Genomic DNA, 19,837 nt, shown 5'->3' with positions numbered 1-19,837 from the left:
TGTTGGGTCAACATGCTGGTTTATGAAGCTTGCAGTTCCATCTAGTGGGTAACATGAGTCTTTGCATGGCCCACGTGGAGGAAAAAGCATTGTGTTAGGTGTCTCAGCACACCGCACAAAACATGGCGGAGGCTCAAATACAGTAATATACACTATAATGGGACAAGATCTGTTTCTAGACTAGCATAATTAACTGCAACCATTACATATAATGTAAAATTATTTAACATTTCAAATTTTTTATAGTTCTATGCTATAGTCAGCGGCGATTTATTCGAAATACTAATTAAATCTAGCACATTTTACTGGTGTGGCAAATATCTATATTATCATTTTCCGTAGCTGCTGCTAGTAGATCACGAATTGAGAGCCAGAAATGCTGTTGCCGATGGGTTAGCATTTTCAGCCAATGGCTGAGGAGAAGAAGTGGGTGGACTTGTACAGTACAGGCTCCATTTTGTGTTTTGCAGCTGTGCGTCATTTAAGAGGTTATTTAACAGAAGGTAAGCAACGGTGTTTTAACAATTTAGACGACAGGTAAGCTTTCATGTTTCTGATAGGCGTGTGGTTACTAATGCCTTTGATATTTTAAAGACCTAGCGTCTATCATTTAGAAACTGTCTTTGATTTTTTTAAACGTATTTATGTCATTGCAGTTTACTCCAGGCATTTTGATAAATTTGTGCGTGGCCTTAATGGTGTGGCAGTAACATACTAACATTAAAGGTTTGTCGGCCAAATAATCACTGTTCTGTAAGAAAAGAATACTTAACCTAATATTTTCCAAAAGAGTATTTTACGTGTGAAATCTAGCCTGGATATTAAGTCCATTTCTGGCTGATAAATAGGTAACTGTTTTGTAATTTTATCACGCTATCTATAGGAAAACATATTTTAATGAAATATAACGTGGCTTTGAATTCTCTTGGTTTTTATTTGTCATAATTTGTTTTGACTGCTTGGGGTGGAATTGGTGGGATGGTTTCTTTATTGCTATCTACGTAGTTTTAGTTAGCCTGTACTGCTACGTTGAATACAATGGCCTGGGAAAGTAGGTCATTTTAATTTAACCTGTATTGCATTACTGTCTCTACATCAGATGTTTAGAATGAGCTGCAAATGAATGTGGATTATACATAATTGCTGTCATTTCTGAGCAAGGTTATTGCTGCTCAGAAAATGATAACATTTAATATAGTTTAAAATAAAGTTAGAGTGCATGTTCTATGAAACTAACGAACAATCTGAGAATAAGATATTTTTATCTATATGTATTACGTTAATGCTGAATATGTTGCTTCTTTCATGATTTCATGCGTTACATCTATGTAAGGAACAGTAAAGCTAAGCCATCCCTGACTTTTGGCTTTTCAGATACTGGGCCTGTGTTGGCTTCTGGAAGCGATGTAATTGCATGTTGTGCAATGTAGCTTTGAGCATAATGAATTGATAGTTTAACTTCAGCCTTTATTCTTATTACAATTGCTAATTGGGTGCATTCTAAGAACCCATTTCCATTTGCTATCCTATAGAGTTGAAAGAGTGGCACGTTTTGTTTAAGCATCACAGTTAATATTTTTTTAAAAAATATGTGTATCTGTACTGTAGTTGTTTATGTGAACTGCAATTATTTAAACCTTTATAGTTACAAAGACAGCTGGATTTCTGTTCTTCTGTGAAAAGAAAACAGAACATTCCCATTGTTTGTTTTGAGATACAATTGCTAACAGTCTTAGAACTGTTTCCCTTAATTTAATTCAAGTTATGTAGGCATGAGTTTGTAAAAATATAGTGTTTGTTATATAATTCTTACTTCGCAAATGATAGTTGGTGAAGGCTGCACAGTTTTGTGTGACTACAGCAACCTGGTTACATGGTGAGCACTAAAAAGTTTTTCTATATTTTATTATATTATAGATTGCCATATACAATAATTGATGACCAGGTTTGTTTTGAATGCAAATATTTAGATCTTAATGCCAGTTTGAGAATCAAACAGAGACAGAGGTTAGTGGATGGTCGTGTTGGGGATGATGAAGATGTCAAACTTAGTTTGCAAAGCTTTTTAAATATCATTTGATTTTATGTGATTGACAGCAGGAAACCCCTGAAGATGAGTGGCTGTCGTGTTTTCATTGGCCGTCTTAACCCCTCAGCTCGGGAGAAGGACGTCGAGAAATTTTTTAAGGGGTACGGGAGAATTCGGGACATCGACTTGAAGCGTGGCTTTGGTTTTGTGGTAGGTTTTCCGTGTGGTCTGGTTTAGAACCGTCTTCAGAATGCACACCCCTTTTTATAGACAATATGAACATTTGTGTGAATTATTCTCTCTGTAATGGCAGTGGGATGCCATTTATTGAGCTGTAATTGCAATTATAGGACTGACATCAAATTCATTATTCAGTAATCCATTTATCCATCATTCTTCAAATTCTGTAGACAGTGTTGGCACATTGAACAACCACAATTACTCCAGTTTGCAAAGGCATCTCAAACATCAAAAATATATATTTTTTTATTTGAGATTGTGCGCTATTCACAGGGACTTACCTTCAGGAGTCAGTTACAGAACTGGAAAAAAATACTGGTGCAGAACACTATTTAGTGTAGATTATGTATTTTAGAATACAGTGTAATACAAGGAGTTATGTAGAAGCACAGTACACATTATATGTAACTCAGGATTTTCAGCAATGTGACACTGCTCTATGTGGGAAGGAGGAGTTTCGAGCAAACAGTGGAATGTAGGCATACATTCACACTGTACATCTTTACCCTGATACCCAAGTCAAGCTCTCTGAGCAGGTTTTACACACAGTATATTGACAAAGTTGAAGTCTGATTTTGCTTTTTTCTTTGGAGTTGAATTCACTCAGGAAAGTATGTTGATGCCAAGCTGTTCATTATTTTACATGAAGTTCTTATTGTTTAAAAACATGGCCAAAAGCCTATATTTTGGCTTTCGGACTGTTTGACTTTATGTGCTGTCAATCCTGTTTGTAACGGAGTAACATCAGACAGTGAGGTGAGCCCAGCAGAGTACATTGTCTCCACTCTTGCGCTGATGGTGCTTGCTGATTGCAGGAATTTGATGACCCTCGTGACGCAGAAGATGCAGTGTATGAACTGGATGGGAAAGAGCTCTGCAATGAGAGGTCAGCTGGATTGAATCTAATACATTCCACCCGGATATAATGTGGTTCTTCCTACCAAATGAGATTTGGGTTAAGATCCTAGAATAGGAAGGATAAGAGCAGAAAAATCCGTTTTTAGTTAGTAGAGGTATTGGCATGTGTGACTTGCTGAAATTCCAGGGAAATATTGTCAGAATGCGTCCTGACAGCAATCACTGTCTTTATTTTTTCTCATCTTGTTTTACAGAATATTAATTTGGAAGAAAAAGAGAACAGAATTATAAATATGGTCATTTAAATGTAATGTTTTAAAATTGTCCATTTTGTCCATTGCCTTGTTTAATGGAAGACTGCAGACCATCAGTTTGCTTCAGGTGGAAGTGGCCCTCAGAAAGCTGGATTGTGTCATTCTGGTTGTAGGAGGAGATAATTTTACGGCGAGTTAATGCACCTTATTTTTTTTCCGTCAGAGTTACAATCGAGCACGCCCGCGTGCGGCTGCGTGGCGGAAGAGGACGAGGAGGACGCTTCCCGGACCGCTACAGTGAAAGGCCGCGGGACAGTCGGAGGTATGCAGCCCTGGCCTAAGGCTTCAGGCCTGCCTATTCTCTTTGGGCTCTAAGCATCTCCCAGAAAAATCATTTTCTCAACAGGTAGTTAATAAGGGTGTGTCCTGCTTTATGCCTGTTACTTCCCAGGATAGGCTTCGGCTCCCCCACAGCTCTGAATTGGATGAAGCAGTTAGAAGATGGATCTATGGATAACAAATGATGAGCTATGATAGTTTACTTTGTTGCTGTGCGATGGCTACCTATAATCCTCAATTATACAATGCCAAGACATAGCACACCACAGGCAAAGTCAATATTAAACTCTCTGCCTCTCGTGCAGTTGAGAGTGTAAACCATGTGGCGCTTCTTTTCTGCCCTGATTGGGTGCCTTGGTTACTTGCCGTCAGTGAGAACAGGGTCAATCTTCCATCCCACATTACAGTCCTGGGCTCACAGTGAGGACAGACACGGATGTCTTGCCTTGGCTTAATTGTGTTTTGTCTTCATTCCTCCTTGCATGGATATGGAGTTTTGGGGTATTAAAATGGGAAGCTGAAGGGTTAATCACATATACGTGCTTACACGAATTTACCATTACATTATGAACTATTTTTTAAAACAAATATCAGTGTTTATTTGGCCATGAGCAACACATTCAATTTGATACCTAAAGGTCTCTGGAGATTCTTATTGATCTGGTCCATAGACCATACTGGGCTGATTTTCTTGTTTAATAATACAAAGTACTTCTTAAAAGTCAAGAGCTAGACGCCCTTGCCTGGGTTCAATCCCAGGTAGGGGCAAGCGATGTAGCTTGTTCTAATTCCTTCCAGACAGCTCCCAGGTCCACTCAGGCTGCTTTCCAAGTGAGTATCGGGGGTTAATCCTTCTGGGGGTAATAGGCCAGCCGGAGCGTGATGCTGACCACATCACCTCCACCTCCACCTCCAGTGTCGGTTGGTAGAGAAAAATGGTGGCCCTTGCTCCCCATTCCCCATGGGCTTTTATGGCCTGAAAAGGGACCTACCTACTTATTAAAAGTACTTATTGAAATTTGTGTTAATTATCGGCCACATGAGGTTAGATTTATCTGCAGTTAGAACTTGTTGAGGACTAGTTGAAGGTCAAATATGTCTTAACATGTAAAACTATAGAATTTTAAGGGGGTGTACTTTCTTTTTCATGTCACACTATATTATATTAATGTTTCAGTTGATTTATTCCCCTCCCGGTAGGAATCCTCCTCCTCTTCGTACAGAAAACAGGCTCATCGTGGAAAATCTGTCCTCCAGAGTCAGCTGGCAGGTGCGTTTAATTTCAGTCTTTTACCTAAGGTCAGTATTAGTTGTCAGAGTTTGTTTTATTCAGAAATCTCCGAAGTGTAACGTAATTTTTAAAAACATAAGAAGATTGTGATTTTCAGTAATTCATAAAAGCATTATGTAAAAGTAGAAAATGATTGTTTTTTAATGGCAGGCAGAAAGGGAAAAAACACAACTGTTAACATTTGTACAGTTAAAATAACGATATGAAAACTGTTGACATGGCTATTCTCATTTGCACTGACTTGGTATCAGATCAAGCAGTTACAGTTCTTCCTTAAATAAGCAGGATTAAAGATGACCTTTTATGTAAGGGTCCATTAGTACATTCTTCTTTTTAATTTATGAAGTTTTTTTTCTTTACTTGTTGCCTCTGTTTTAACCACGTGTTAACCCCTTTATTTGCCAGCCTCTGTTGTTTCGTATGGAAGAGATTGCCTTCGGGCGTGGAGTTCAGGGCCTCAGTGTCGGTCTCTCTGGGTTGAACGTGGTTCATACCAGCCAGTCTGTGCTACTACCACACCTAGTTGACACGGGGGGCCTCCTGCAGATCGTTTGAGCTCTTGCTGGGTCCTCGCTGTAAAGTCGCGGGCTGCACTTCCTTCAAAAAGTGCCGTCTGGTTCCCTTTGCTGCGATCAAGCAAGCGCCAGAGAGGGAGAGTGTGTGTTGATCGATTCGTTAATTTGAGAAGCTCCAATCCTTCCCCACGTGGTGCGAGTTGGTTCCAGGTGACACAGGAAAATTCGAGGTGCGAGCTTTTTTTTAGGAGACCCCGTGTCTTGGTCCAAGGTATTAGTGAACACTTCCACCTTTCCTTCGTCAGGTGCAGAGCCAGCCAGACAGTAAAACTGAGTGAAGGGTGGAAAAGACTGACACCCTGCTAATTTGGGGCTAAATTACATTTCCTATAGGGAAATTAAAAAGGAAGTAATAGAAATGTTTTAATGCAGCTTGCAATTTTCAGAATTCAAATGCAATAGTGCTAACTTTGGGGTCCAAGAATGTAAGCTTGGTTAAATTCAATATTCCAAATCTTTGCCATTAGCTGCTTTGAAAGATATAGCTGCACCACACTCTTATAAAGTGAAATGTTCTGAATCAAGTATTTTTTTCTTATATTTGGGCATGCTGCTATTGCAATTTATAAATTCCTGGTCATTATTTCATACTATGCATTTGTGTTCTGTGTTCTGGCCTCACAAAAAGTAACTGTCTTCTGTTGCGTTATATTGGAAGGTTTTCGTGCCAGTGTTAAAAGGACTTTCTGAAAGTAAATAATGTGTGCGATATAGATGTTTAAGGATCTAAATAGACAAACCTCAACATATTTTGGGAAGGGAAAAGGGGAATAAAACTGCCTTGAGAGTTCAGCTTGTTCAGTCCTATGGTCTAGTTAAAGTGAATGTGTTCTCAAGATTAAAATATAAGAATGTGTGTTGCAGCTATTTCTTCAATGTATTTTCCAAGAAAGTGCTAAGTTTATAGATTTATGATGTTACTTAATGTTCTTGTACACTGTATGTCACTGATCAGGAGCTCTGGAAGGTGCACTATCCTGGCCCTTCAGAACAAATAAGTACTGGACAGTGCTGCTGTTAGATTGTTTTATGAAAAACTTGAAGCTTTCTTTTGAAAATTATTTTGTCTAGAAAATTAAGAACTAAAAGTCATAAATACTACCTTTAATTGGAATCACTTCATTGCCAATTTTAAGTTGGAACTGGTAGTGATCTGGGTAGCACAATAACATGAGAGAATATGATTATATTTATATAGATTACTAACTCACAACTGTGCTGAATCACATTTATTTTTAAATAAATTAAAAGTATCTGTTTAAAAAAAGTGGCTGAAATCTTAATCTGGGTAATTCTTGGACCCCTTTCCCCAGCTAGGGTAGGCTGTATCTTTGTATACCTAACATTTATTCTTTTAGTTAGCCATGAATACATACATTGATTCTGCAACTTTTTACATTAAACCATCCCTAACTAGTCTGGTCTTGTATGTAGGATCTGAAAGATTTCATGAGACAGGCTGGAGAGGTTACTTTTGCGGATGCCCACAGACCTAAACTTAATGAAGGGTAAGATTTATTTATGTCTACTGTCTAATGATGCATTATTGTCTTACATACTGTATATTAATTACATTTATATACTGGTTTTTGGGTGTATAGAGCAAGCTGTCCAGCCATGTTTTGAAGCCAATACCCTGCATTCTTAAAATAAACAGCTGCATAAGATTCTTGGATCAATTAGCTACTTACAACCAAATGGGCTAGATGGGTCAAATGGCCTTCTCTTGTTTGTAACCTTTTCATTTGCAAAAGTATTGCATGCATTAATGGCACATACAAAGTGCTACACTTACCATTAACTCAGAGGTAAAAAGTAGTTTTTACTGTGGAACTGAGAACGTCTCCACTTCTTCATTGCCTTGAAGGCCAAGCATAGGTAATGCAGTGTATGAGTACAAATGATTCTATATACCAAGTCATAAAGCGAAAGATTTCTTTAGCTTTTCTGTAAATTGTCTTAACACTATATAAGATCCATCAGTCTGTAATATGCAGTTGAAATACAGAGCATTAAAAGAGACTGCCCTTCCCAGAGGCTCCAGTTGGCTTAACTGATACATGGGTTCGAGCCTGTGTCATGTCATTAACTATGACTGCGATTCCCCAAACTGCAGGAGAGAATGGACTGGACAACCATTGTGGTTATTGTGGGTTAAGTCAGCAGCGACTCTCAGCTCACAGCACCACATGTGTAGCCCTGTCACTAAGGGACACATCACCTCTCAAGTTGGTGCTTAGCCTCTGGTAGGGGGCTGAGTTGCTTTATGTCTTTATGGGGAAAGTAGGTAGATTGGAGGAGCCTGCCATGCGTGAGATCACAGGGTTCCTAGCTGCAAACTGAGATGAGAAAAATACTATTAGCTCTTCCAGATTGAAGTAGTATAATATAGTAGCATTAAAAAAAACATTTGTATTTTGTCCAAATAAGCTGCCTGCTTGCTTTGTTTTTATAAACAAATGTTAAAATTTGTTGTCCTGTTTAATCCTTTATTTTGGTGGTGTTAGAACACTTCATCTGTATTTGTAATATTTCTCTTGACTTTAATCTTCTGAGCAGAGCATATGGTTGGTTAACAGTGCTTTCTTGCTCTACAGGGTGGTAGAGTTTGCCTCTTACAGCGATTTGAAAAATGCTCTTGAAAAGCTGTCTGGAAAAGAAATTAATGGGCGAAAAATCAAACTTACAGAACTGAAAAGGAGGTGAGTCTTTTCCTCCACTCCTCTTGGTGGTGATTCTTGTCTGTGCCATGTGTGACCAGGAGAGAGCATATTTGGTCAGTGAGCAGGGATCACTGAGTAAACTCAGGGGCGTATTTTATAGAGTAGCCAATCAAACCCAATTAGATGTCTTTTGAAGTTGCAAGAAGACTGGAGCCTTCCACTTAGTTATATAGTGTGTAATTACTCTGGATAAAACAGCATTGCATGATCGAGAAGCTTAGCTGCCTTCAGTTACAAATGTAAGGTTGGTTTGGCCCTGTAGGCAATTGAGTCATGCACTTAGGTCATTGGAGATTCGGAGACCCAAGAATAATGTCCACAGGTTCTCCTACAGCAGACATAGCAAAATGGGCCATTTCTCTTTGGGAGGCACTGGATCAAACTACATTCATAAGCACATGAGTTTGTGGCTCCTTCTAGCACTTTGCAAGGCTGTTTCAGGTTTGGAGCACAGAAACCTTTGTGACACAGGAAGCAAAAGAATAATAATAATAATAATCGCTTACACTTATATAGCGCTTTTCTGGATACTGTACTCAAAGCGCTTTACAGGTAACGGGGACTCCTCCCCGCCACCACCAATGTGCAGCCACACCTGGATGATGCAACAGCAGCCATAGTGCGCCAGAACGCTCACCACACATCAGCTGTCAGTGGGGAGGAAAACCGATTCATAGATTGGGATTATTATTTAGAGGACATGATTGGTAAGGGGCAATGGAAACTTTGCCCAGGTAGCCGGCCTTACACCTCTACTCTTTTTGAGAAACGCCCTGGGATTTTTAATGACCACAGAGTCAGGACCTCGGGTTTACGTCTTATCCAAAGGACGGCAGCTGTTTACAGCACAGTGTCCCCGTCACTATACTGAAGCATAAACCCCAGGGTGAGTGCCCCCTGCTGGCCCCACTAACACCCTTTTCCAGCAGCAACCTTAGTTTTTAATCTCTATCCAGGTACTGACCCAGCTCACACCTGCTTAGCTTCAGAGGGTTGTCAGTTGTGAGTTGCAGGTTGATATGGCTGCTGGCGAAGAAGCTGCATGCACTTCTCCCATTTTCTGACCCCTGCTAAAATGGGATACTTTTCCTGCAGGTCTAGGACTCGCTCCCGATCCGACAGCTCCTCTCGCTCCAGGTCAAGCTCTCGCTCCCGGAGCCGCTCCAGGTCCCGGAGCTCCAGGTCCACCAGCCGCTCCCGGTCGGCCAGTGGTTCTCCCGCCCGTGACAAGGACTCAAAGCACGGCTCCCGGGCTCATTCCAGCTCTCCGCCCGCGGGCGAGTGTCCGCGGCCCCGCTCCGAGTCGCACTCGCCGCGCTCCGAGGGTGGCCACTGAGCCCCGCCGCGGCTCACAGCCTCTGGACTGCGTTGGCCCAGGTCCGCACTCTTGTAACAGGCCTTCTGTCCCTGGGCTCTGCGGACGTGCTGTTGACACAGGCGTGGGCAGCGCTGCCTGTAGTCCTCAGTCGCGGGGTTTGGAGTGTGCTGTGGACTGAGAGAACTGACATCTTACCACTTCGCCAGCACGAGGTAAGACCACTTAGGGGCTGGAAATCTAGTGGTTGTGGGCTCACTGATTTAAACACAATAAACAAAAATCCCTGTGAGATTTGTTGTTTTCTGACTTCATATTTAAAATTGATTGTAAGGTTCTGTATTTGTATCTTTATTTCCCGCATCTGCAAGCTGATTTCAAACCTGCCGTTTTCAATAACCGATAGGACTTGATGGACCTCTGAGAAAACTTTCGGCAAGCAGTTCTTCCTCTCTGCTGGGGGGATGTAAAATAATGTTTGTTTTTTTTTTAATGGTTCTGTGTTTTCCCAGGCTGTTTGATATAAAAAAATCAACTTGAGCAGCTGATGGTTCGATGCATTTTACATCATATCCTGGAAAATGTTTCAGTTAACATTGTAAAATATTCTTTATGTGCAACTTAAGAATAAATACAAACAAACAAACCAGTGTCGTTCTGTATCTCTTAGGGTTACAACTTTTAGAGCTTTTTGATCAAGGATAAGGAGTTTGAATAAGTTGGTGTTCCACATACCATCCTACTGTCTGTATCAGATCTTTAAGGTGTCAGAATCAGGAAAAGACTTCAGTTAGTCTACTTATGCAGTCAATCATGTGGAACAAAATTTTAAAATGACATTTCTTAAACATTTTGTATTCTTTATAGAAAGGATGTACTAATGGGAATGAAATACACTAGAAATTCATTAAACTTGAAGTTACAGCACATTTGATGGGGAAAGAATCTTGAAATGATGCATTTTCACACAAAGGATAACTTTAATGTTTAATGTCCAGTTCTAGAAGCTGTTTCAACAACAACAAAATATTTTTAGTAAAATCCTGTGGGACTTTGTCTTCCATCTATGATTTGGAAATCAAGTGTTAACAGACGGAGGTTGTTCTCTTATTAACAATGCATATACAGTACAAGTTCAGACGTGCTGAAATGAAAATACCAATTTGAAAATCACATACTATTTCTTTAAAAAAAAAAACAACAACCCAAGGATTTTAATTCAGGTACATAACAGTTCTGGTTAATTATATCTAATGCCCTGTAATTAATAATAAGAACTAATTCTGCTACATTAATAACTGATAGAGAGACTTTATATACAATTACAGTCCACAAGTTTGGTTAAGAGTTTGAAAGATGGGATTTATCAAAAATGTTTCATAAACGGGAACAAAGCCTGGGTGAATTTAACATTTTATAACTAATTTGAAATACCATGTCCTTTGCTGTTTTGTATAAATTGTTCCAATTACAGAAGTTATGGAAATTATTTGCTAAGAGCTTCGATGGTCATGTCATAAAGGTAAATTATAATATTTTCTCCACGTAAAACATTGATGAAGAAAAAATTATATAAACCAGAAACCCCATATTTGTTTTGTATATTTAGATGGTGCTTTTATGCTTTCTGTATTTTCACTGAAATTATTAAAGATGTTTTCTAGACCAACTGTGAGTACACTATGAAGCAACAGATACTTTGATCTCACTTTCCTATTTCATAGTTCAGGTGTGACATAGCCAGGTTTGTCCATATCAAAGACCTCATGTTTTATTCTTTGTGTAACTGAGGACAATTGAGAGACAAAGTCAGTGCAATGAAGTATTCTACATTCTACAGTCCAGGCCCCTCATAAAGCCACTGCTGCATGAAAATATCTTCACAAAACAAGATGTTATTCTTGCATTGTTAAGTGAAATCCTTAAGAGATTCACAAAAAGTAAGGGTGTTCACTTAAATATATTTGTTAGCATGCAGTTTGACCTTGCTCTGGCGTATTTGCTTGTGTATTTGTGGCAGCTTCATATCTTCATTTCTTCTGCATTAATGTCAATAATCACACAGGTCGTCTTTTGTGGCTCTGAAGTGGGAGGAAAGAAAGCAAAATCAAATAATATTATTTATTGATCATTGATTGCCGTTATTATAATTGCTGTGTTGAGTGGGTATATTAAGCCACGTATTAGATGAAATCCTGTCCTGCATGCCTTGCTGTGCAGTAGCTCTTTTGGGTCAGTGATGTACAGCAGACTGCCTAAATTGGAAGTCTGATAAAAGATCACAGAGCAGAATTCCTATTTGTCTTGTCATTGCTAGGATTTAAAGGTAATGGCAAGTGCTACACTTAGTACTAGGTAGTCATTATTGGTAGTTTTTGGTCTTTCTCTGATAATGTTTTATGCGCTTTTACTCATAACTACTTAAGATGTTTTGTTCAGATTTACTATAGATCCCCAAATTCACTCCATGACATTGACTTGTGAGCCAGACAAACATTTATACATACACACACAGTTTCTTTCCTTCATACAAGCCCCAACTGCTTACATGATAACACAATAATTAAAAGTATCTACCTCTCATTCACAGCAATGTACTGTACCATACCCTGGTATTTCTCACTCTGCCAATAAACACTCTACTTGACAAGTTGATTGCTAAGTAAATAGGTGAAGTTATAAAAGGAGTTCAGTAACAGAATTGACCAATGTGCTCTTTAAAGAAAGCTTGTGGGAAATTGGATCACAGTAGAAACCTGGCAGTCCATAACTTTGACCAATCTGCTTTTCAAATTCACTAATACCCCTAATTCTGATCATGGCTACTTGAGTTGAAAGTATGTTAGCCAGCTAAATTCAAGCTGAGAAATGCCTGTATAACACACAATGTTTCTACATTCCTGTGTTTGTCTTATTTACATTTTCAGAACACGAGTAAATATGTGAAGTCTCCAAAACATAAGTGAAATATGAAGTTACAGCAAGTTACAATTTTTAACATTTTCATGAATATCACAGGCATTATTTCTAGGTGTTCCTGCTATACCAGTAGAGAATGAACTGAACTCCATCCAGTAGGACTGCTTCCTCCTGTAAAACTATTGTCAAATTTTCATAAGAATATGAAAACTTGATTTATGATGTTCATTACTAAATGACTTACCTTCTGCAGGAAGCCTAAACCTTCGGTAACATCTGAAGGCAATTATTAAGACCATGGCCTCCCCAGACTGGAAAAGGATGTATATGAGTGGGAACAGGTACAAGGGTCCAATTACTTCTGGGGGGAATGCCACTTTAAGGATGGCTGAGCAGAGCTGGATATTCTGACAGCCTGTCTCCATGGACACTGTCCTTTTACACCTGAGGAAGGGAGGGAAGAGTAACTCAATCGTTTTATGCAATGAAATTGGAAGACAATTTTAAGACGGTAACTTATTAAAAAGCAGCGTCTGGGCTTCATGAGTGACGATGACAAATTAACTGAAACTGAAACCAGGCCTTGAATGTGTACATTGTGTGTTATGTAACTGTGTAGTGAGTCATTTCAAGAGCAAAGGAGTTCCTCACAATACAAATTGAAAAGCAGTTGGTGAATGTAAAGATATCTTAAGTTTATTTTTGCAGACAAGGTTTGGTATTGCATATATTAAATAGAAATAATGCTATGATAACTTAATATATTTCCTTCAGCCAATTCAGGATTTTTTTCCAGAATTACAGAATAATTGAACATAATCTTTGTAATTATTCTGAAAAATACTTTTGTGTACAAGATGCTACCAGCAGAGTGTGATATGGGATATTTTAATCTGTTAAGAGTTGGAAAGAGAAACTGTATAAAATACATACATGTGTTTTGTCACATATTTAAGAGTTGACTTTAATGTGTCTAGAAACTGTATGTAGAGGTGAGCATTTTTACTTTGATCTTTTTTTTTAATTCCAGAAATGTTCTGTGTAGTTTTCAGCTGTAAAATGTCAAAAATAGGGTTAAGATTAGGGTTATGTAAAAATACTTTCTCTTACTGCTCGTTGAGGCAGAAGATGGAGGACAAGATGTACCCCAGCAGGTAGCCAATGAGTGGCATTAGGGAAGCTGTGGCTATGAGCGAAGGAGATAGGACAACCCAGACAGTCCTCCCTACTGTAATGCCAGAGAGGATTCCTATTGCCACTGAGGCCATCAGCAGAGCACCCAGCCCCACCTGGAAAGACAGAGCCACTGAGCATCAAGACTGCCGAAAAACAGATCAGCCATTGCCATTGGGATTTGATCCATGTCTATATTACTGTCAGTGTTCCTGATCCTGCTTTTATACCCGTTAAATCCGTTATTTGCATTTCTGAAAAGTTTATAGGATAAGAAATTGGAATAAAACCAGCAATAAGTCTGTGTTTATATTTCTAATGTTAAATATGTATTAAAAATGTATTATTTTTTTCATATTTGAAGCACATTCATCCCTTTCAACACATTCTAGGCTTGTTCATTAAAAACGTAAGCAAAACAATAATACGTGGAAGAGACTGAACCACTGAGCAACAGTTAAACTGGGGAGATTCACAGTGCTTTGATTTTAGGAAAAGCAGTTTCAAACGTGACTGATGCCTTCTTGTGGCTTGCAGCAAACTGGAATTTAATTGAGGTGAAAATGGCTTTTTAACTTTGAACTGATCTCCCCAGACAGACTTTGTATAGAAAAGGTCAATTTAAGACCCCTTTTCATTTCACACATTTCTTTCTGCAGATTGCCCTACACTGGAGGTTGTTCAGTGAAGCAAACAAACAGAATGTGTAGGCAGTGTGGAAGTCAAATGGGTATGGCGCAATGGTGTGAGTGAGAGGTGGATTCATTTTACCCGCACAATGATCTGCGAATAGCGTGGCACCCGGGCATTGATGGCTATCCCAATGGCACAGGGGACCAGTGTCATGACCAGGGCCATGGTGATGCCTCCATAGGGAACTGCATTCTCCAAATTCGAGAACCCCTGACAATAGAGATACAGCAGCAGTGGCATCATTCCCAGGGCCAGCACTGTGGAGCATGTTGTCATCACAATACTGGAAAGGAGGCACAAGAAACAGCCTTTCTTAGCTTATCAATCCGCTTTCCCTGATAAAGCCTGAATCAGACGCCAGTCCGTTACAAGGCACATGTAAACACAAACTTACACACATTCGCACCAGGGCCAATTTCACAGAAGCCAGTTAACCTACCAGCATGTCTTTGGACTGAGGGAGGAAACCAGAGCACCCGGAAGAAACTCATGTGAACAAGGGGAGAACATGCAGACTCCTCACAAATGGCACCCCAGGAATTGAACCCGGAGTTCCAGTCCTGCAAGGTAACAATGCTAACCACCGTGCCACAGCACTGCTCACAATATTTCTATCCTAAAAATCTGAAACCTATGGCCTTTTTATGGTGGCTCAAAGACAAAAAAAGCATCCATATTGAGCCTGGACTAGCCTTTTTACAAACTTCATTTGTCTAAAATAATAAAAGCCAACATAATTGATCATTAAAAACATAACAAAAATACTTCTTGTTGGTATAGGTTAATTGCTACAGTATGTATAACTTACATTATGGGTTGGGTTATTGAACATGTAATATTGCATTCAGGCACTAAATATCTAATATGGTTATAAGATATTATTCACAAAGCAGTTATTAATTTATTGACCTTTGTGAGGTTTGAAAAAACGTTTATACTTTGTGGAAATGTAACAAGTAACTGATACTAGGAATTTTTCTTTAAACTGCAAGTTTTTATATTCACTAGCCTTAAGAGACCCCAAGCTTTGCAAATATTTTATCTTAAGTTTTGCCACTGTAAGTCCATCACAGTGAGACAATGGAAATGTCATCAGCTGAACTGATCATCAGTTTTTCGCTTATTTAATAACAAAAATACACACAGGTGACTACTGATTTTTACTGGTGTAACAGCAGCATTATCCTGTATTTCTTAGTATTTAGAGTTGTGTTATTACTCTTTTTGATGTACTTAAATCATGTATTTTTTTTTTGCATTTCTGTACCTTAATTGATTTTAATGTTGGAGCATTTGGAACTTTTGCCCTTACAATTACAATACCGTACATGCTCTGGACCCATGATAGTTGTAGATGGAAATTTGCAGTTAACAAAAACAGGAGGTACCCATAATCGATACTTTGATTAGGAAATTCAAGATCTTCTGTACAAGCTGAAATGCAACAAATGCAACAAGTGCAATGGACCAAATGCAACATGAATATGTTTACTTTATGTAGATAAAATGCAAAGTAACAGATGCCGCCAAAACAAATGAGCATTACAAAAACTATGTGGAAAGTAGAGACCTCATAAAAGAAGGGGTCAACATATTAAATGGTGTTATTTTTACAGAGACGATAACCGGCGGGTGATGAGAAAGGTGGCATCATGGATGACTGTACCTGAGGTTCATATCTCCATTAATAGCAAGAGCAAAGATGTTGGACAAGTTTCCTCCTGGACAGCAGCCACAGATGAGCACGGTCACTGCTTCAATAGCACCAAGCTGAAACATTTTGGCCAAAGCAAAGGCTGTGACGGGCATAACGCCATACTGGGCTACCACAGCGATGCCTACACCCTTGGGTTTCAGAATGTGGGTTTTAATCTTGGAGATCTCCATGGTACAACCCAGGGAAATCATGGTGATGAACAGAATGAAGATGGTAATGGCACTAATGGCCTTGTCCATAACCGGTGAAAAAGGTGACTGGAAGGTCCATGAGATATTGGACAGTGAGACATTGAGGAGGTGGTTCTGGTACCAAAGACTGTCACCAGTATACTGCAACTCTGTCTGATTTATCATGTTGTCCATCCAGAAATTGACCATTAATTAATTGACCTTTAAAGACAAAAATCAAACAGTAACCATCTATTAATAGTTGTGGTTAGAAGAATATGGAGATTTGGAACCTTCATAATGGAAGGTTTTAACAGCAATCCGAAAGCAATAAAAAGGTTCAATATCACTCAAGGTGCCAGAAATACAGTAAAGTAGTTCATTAATACAGTTTTAAACAAGCATGTTACCTCATGGCACAAAAATATTCTACGATTTTAACTCTCAAAGTTCACATTGTGTTTTCTGTACTAGTATTTTTTTAAATGAATATGGAAGGCAAGCCATAAGATTAGAAAAACATCACTTAGTTCATATCCTTCAGCAGGAAGCTGATTTATTTTCAGACTCAAAACCATGTGACACTGTCCAGTGCTTTCTTGCCAGTGAATTAAAACTTCCCAAAACATTTATACATTTATGCCAACAAGAAATGTATGCATGTGAAAATGAAATAAGCTTACTGTCACCATTGTTTCAATATACTTATTTTTCCATTTTTGTTGGTTCATTAATATTTTCCATATTTATACAGTTAAAGACCTTCATATATTTGCTCTTTATCTTACACAAAATATGTTTTGAATTCTAATATGGTTTTCAGACAAGGCCTACATCATAACTCCTATCAATTAATGTTTCTTTAAACCTACATACAGAGAGTAGTTCAAGTAGGTAGCTGCGTCAGTGTGCATAGGCTGCAAAGGAACAAGTTACACACCCAAAGAAGGCTCCACAGCCGAAATGTTGTGTTTCTTTTCTTCTCTTTTTTCGGCATGGAATAAACCTTTACTTGTTCCTTTACATACAGCGAGCTCAATCTATTATTTTGACCAGTCAGCAAGCCATGAGCTGAATGTTGCCTTAAAAAGACTTTCATAGAAATCTGCATCTTTTCAATCTACTATTTTACATACATAGGCCTACGGAACTAGCCTTTCTGTCTTGACTGGTTTTCTTATTTTTTAGTTATTTTTAAGTAATGAAAAGAAGATATGAATGCTTCTACTATTTCTGAGAACAGCCACTGTATTAGAAGCCTTTCATCACTGTTTCATCCCACTGTTCAAACTGTTTCAACAAAACATTGCTACTCCTGGGCACACTGCCCTCAGTTTCTATGACAGCCATTCACAGTTTGTACACCAGCACACATTCACTGACATGATGCTAGACATTGTAAAGAATAATTTGTACTTTTATACTAGTTTTTGACTGACATATTAGCATGATAGCATAAAATTGCTCAAAATACTGAGATTCTGAACAACAACTCATAGGATCGGATACATATTGCTATTTATAACTCATTTTTAAGGTTCTTTTGAGAACTCTATCTATTATTAAGTGCCATCCATAAGTACTGAGACACTGAAGTCAACATTTGCTATTTTTGCTGTGTACTCAAGCAGTTCAGATTTGAGATGAAAAGATGAATATGAGGCAAAGTACAAAATGTCACCTTTTATTTCTGGGTAATTCTGTGTATCAGTCCCTGTCCTTTTTTCCTTTATTTTAAAGCCTTCTTAGAGTTGTTGTTGTTTTTTAATGATATGGTATACAATTATTTTTGTGTAATTCAGCCTATAGTAAGTAGGGGGGGGGGTGTTAGAGATTGTAGAAAAATGTCAAAATAATTTAGAAACCTTATTATTTCACTTGTTACACTGAGCGTGAATATGCTGCTTAGAAAGTACTTATGCCTCATGGTTTAGAAAAATGTGAATTAGAATTTCCCCCAAAAGTTTCTGAAAAGCCAACCAAGCACTGGTTATTTCTTGTTTAAATCCTCATAATACTGCTTCTATGTCTAATTAATTTACCATTTAGAGCATTGTTGATTGTTTATGGTTTTGCAGTTCTTTCGCTCAATAAGCTGCTGTATAGTTTTCCTAATTCCCACTCTTTATAGTGCCATCATTGTTTCTAACTCCAGTGCCTGTTCAGGACTTGCTTGTATTGCAGCAAAATTAAAGCAGGACACATCGATACATTAAAGCAGGACACAGGCAATACATCACCACTGTGACAAGCAAGATGGATCTCTTTCAAAAAATGTATTCAGCTGCATGACACATAACCATATACTGTAAGTCCTCAGTCAATATGCTTTATCTGAGATTTTATCGTCATCTTCACCACTGTACAAATCCAACAATTCAACCACAGTTCCACCGTTCCACACCACAGTTCAGATCGCTGTACCAAACCCATTCCAATGGCTCAGAAGAAAACATAGAGACTAAAAACAGTGTACAATCTGCTTGTTTTGATGCTGGTGATCACCTTACCTTCTCAGTAGATCACTAGTAAAACCTGTCCTCCTCTTTCTGACACTAGCTCCTGTGCCTTGGATTTTTAAGTTTCTGTTCTGCAGTGAGTTCCAAGCCTTTCTGTGAAAAACTCTGATAGAGCTCCATAAAGCCATGTTGCCATGACATTCAGCTTCTGTGCTTGATTGGATGTGCCGCCAATTTAGAACACTCATTATCTGCCCCTCTCTGTTCCCCAGGTACTCCTTGGCAAAGTGATTTTACCATCAGACTCAACTATTCAGGTTATTGTTAAGTGACCAGAAGAAGGAATTTACTCCAAATCCAAATCAGCACAAAGACTCAGATGTTGATGTTTGCACCTTTTGCACTGAACAATTTTACACGGAAAGTAAATGCTTCTATTATTGCGAACAGTAAAATGACTTTTCTTAATTAAAATGACCATTTACTCAATTTAATAATATAAATCAAATATCTTCTCACCTGCTTTTTTTGTATTTAAACCCTTAAAGTAGCAACTATTTCATGACATTTAGGGATAGGTTAAAAAAAAAAAGCTTGTGGAAACTGCAGAACTACTGTATGTGATTTTCAATACAACAAATGAATCCAAACCAGACTTTTAATATTCTGCTCTTTGCACTATCACATTTTGCAATATACAGTAAGAGGTCTAATATTACAACTTATAAAACAATAAATAGTTTTGTAGGTTCAATTGATCATTTGACTAATCATTTTCTTAAATCGTAAAAAAAAAATTCAAAAGCATTTTGTTATAGTATATTTTAAGACCGAATTTTGTACTTTAAGGCAAGAATGTTATGTACTAAGTTTTCAAAAAATAAAGATAAAAAGCAAAAGATGAAATTTCTATGTGTCTTTTTTATAACACTTCAACTTTGAGTCCATAACTTTCAAAGTACACCAAAACTGTTTCCTACCTTCATTGTGCATGCTCTGTCTTTTGCTGTGTGCTGTTAGTCTTTCTTGTTCTTTAGACTGCATGTAATTGCATCTCCACAATCACACATTCTTCACCAAAA

The 19,837-nt window shown here is 38.3% G+C and overlaps 2 protein-coding genes across 6 annotated transcripts; one reads left to right on the top strand and one right to left on the bottom strand.

Moving 5' to 3' along the window:
• Window positions 1-96: 96 nt before the first annotated feature.
• On the top strand, window positions 97-10,270 carry srsf5b (serine and arginine rich splicing factor 5b). Of its 4 annotated transcripts, none has more exons than XM_088924930.1 (8): window positions 97-503; window positions 2,098-2,239; window positions 3,085-3,155; window positions 3,605-3,703; window positions 4,921-4,990; window positions 7,021-7,094; window positions 8,184-8,288; window positions 9,405-10,270. In XM_088924930.1, exons 2-8 carry the CDS (start codon window positions 2,114-2,116, stop codon window positions 9,643-9,645), a joined length of 786 nt encoding a protein of 261 aa, XP_088781056.1. In that variant the 5' UTR covers window positions 97-503; window positions 2,098-2,113; the 3' UTR covers window positions 9,646-10,270. The 4 variants fall into 4 exon arrangements, with proteins under 4 accessions (XP_088781056.1, XP_088781060.1, XP_088781058.1 ...); XM_088924934.1 differs by having other exon boundaries at window positions 449-503; window positions 2,101-2,239; XM_088924932.1 differs by having other exon boundaries at window positions 463-537.
• A 314-nt stretch (window positions 10,271-10,584) lies between these two features.
• On the bottom strand, window positions 10,585-18,951 carry slc10a1 (solute carrier family 10 member 1). 2 transcript variants are annotated; one of them, XM_088924929.1, is made up of 6 exons: window positions 18,807-18,951; window positions 16,076-16,518; window positions 14,488-14,692; window positions 13,654-13,832; window positions 12,788-12,987; window positions 10,585-11,705 (listed from the first exon to the last, which is right to left on the bottom strand). In XM_088924929.1, the coding sequence occupies exons 2-6, from the start codon at window positions 16,504-16,506 to the stop codon at window positions 11,647-11,649; spliced, it is 1,074 nt and encodes a 357-aa protein (XP_088781055.1). In that variant the 5' UTR covers window positions 16,507-16,518; window positions 18,807-18,951; the 3' UTR covers window positions 10,585-11,646. The 2 variants fall into 2 exon arrangements, with proteins under 2 accessions (XP_088781055.1, XP_088781054.1); XM_088924928.1 differs by lacking the exon at window positions 18,807-18,951 and having other exon boundaries at window positions 16,076-16,534.
• Window positions 18,952-19,837: the final 886 nt, after the last annotated feature.

The sequence above is a fragment of the Atractosteus spatula genome, chromosome 9 (assembly GCF_055471065.1).
Source record: "Atractosteus spatula isolate fAtrSpa1 chromosome 9, fAtrSpa1.hap1, whole genome shotgun sequence".
Classification (NCBI taxonomy): domain Eukaryota; kingdom Metazoa; phylum Chordata; class Actinopteri; order Semionotiformes; family Lepisosteidae; genus Atractosteus; species Atractosteus spatula.
This window is presented reverse-complemented; position numbering and strand designations above follow the sequence as displayed.

Bases quoted from the DNA above. Each gene is read 5' to 3' on its own strand.
- srsf5b (XM_088924930.1), top strand. From the start codon at position 2,114: ATGAGTGGCTGTCGTGTTTTCATTGGCCGTCTTAACCCCTCAGCTCGG. The intron at 7,095-8,183 runs GTAAGATTTATT...CTTGCTCTACAG, and splicing joins AGACCTAAACTTAATGAAGG to GGTGGTAGAGTTTGCCTCTT. The intron at 8,289-9,404 runs GTGAGTCTTTTC...CTTTTCCTGCAG, and splicing joins CTTACAGAACTGAAAAGGAG to GTCTAGGACTCGCTCCCGAT.
- slc10a1 (XM_088924929.1), bottom strand. From the start codon at position 16,506: ATGGTCAATTTCTGGATGGACAACATGATAAATCAGACAGAGTTGCAG. The intron at 13,833-14,487 runs GTAAAATGAATC...CTGTCTTTCCAG, and splicing joins ATTCGCAGATCATTGTGCGG to GTGGGGCTGGGTGCTCTGCT. The intron at 11,706-12,787 runs GTAAGTCATTTA...CTCCCACTTCAG, and splicing joins GTTTAGGCTTCCTGCAGAAG to AGCCACAAAAGACGACCTGT.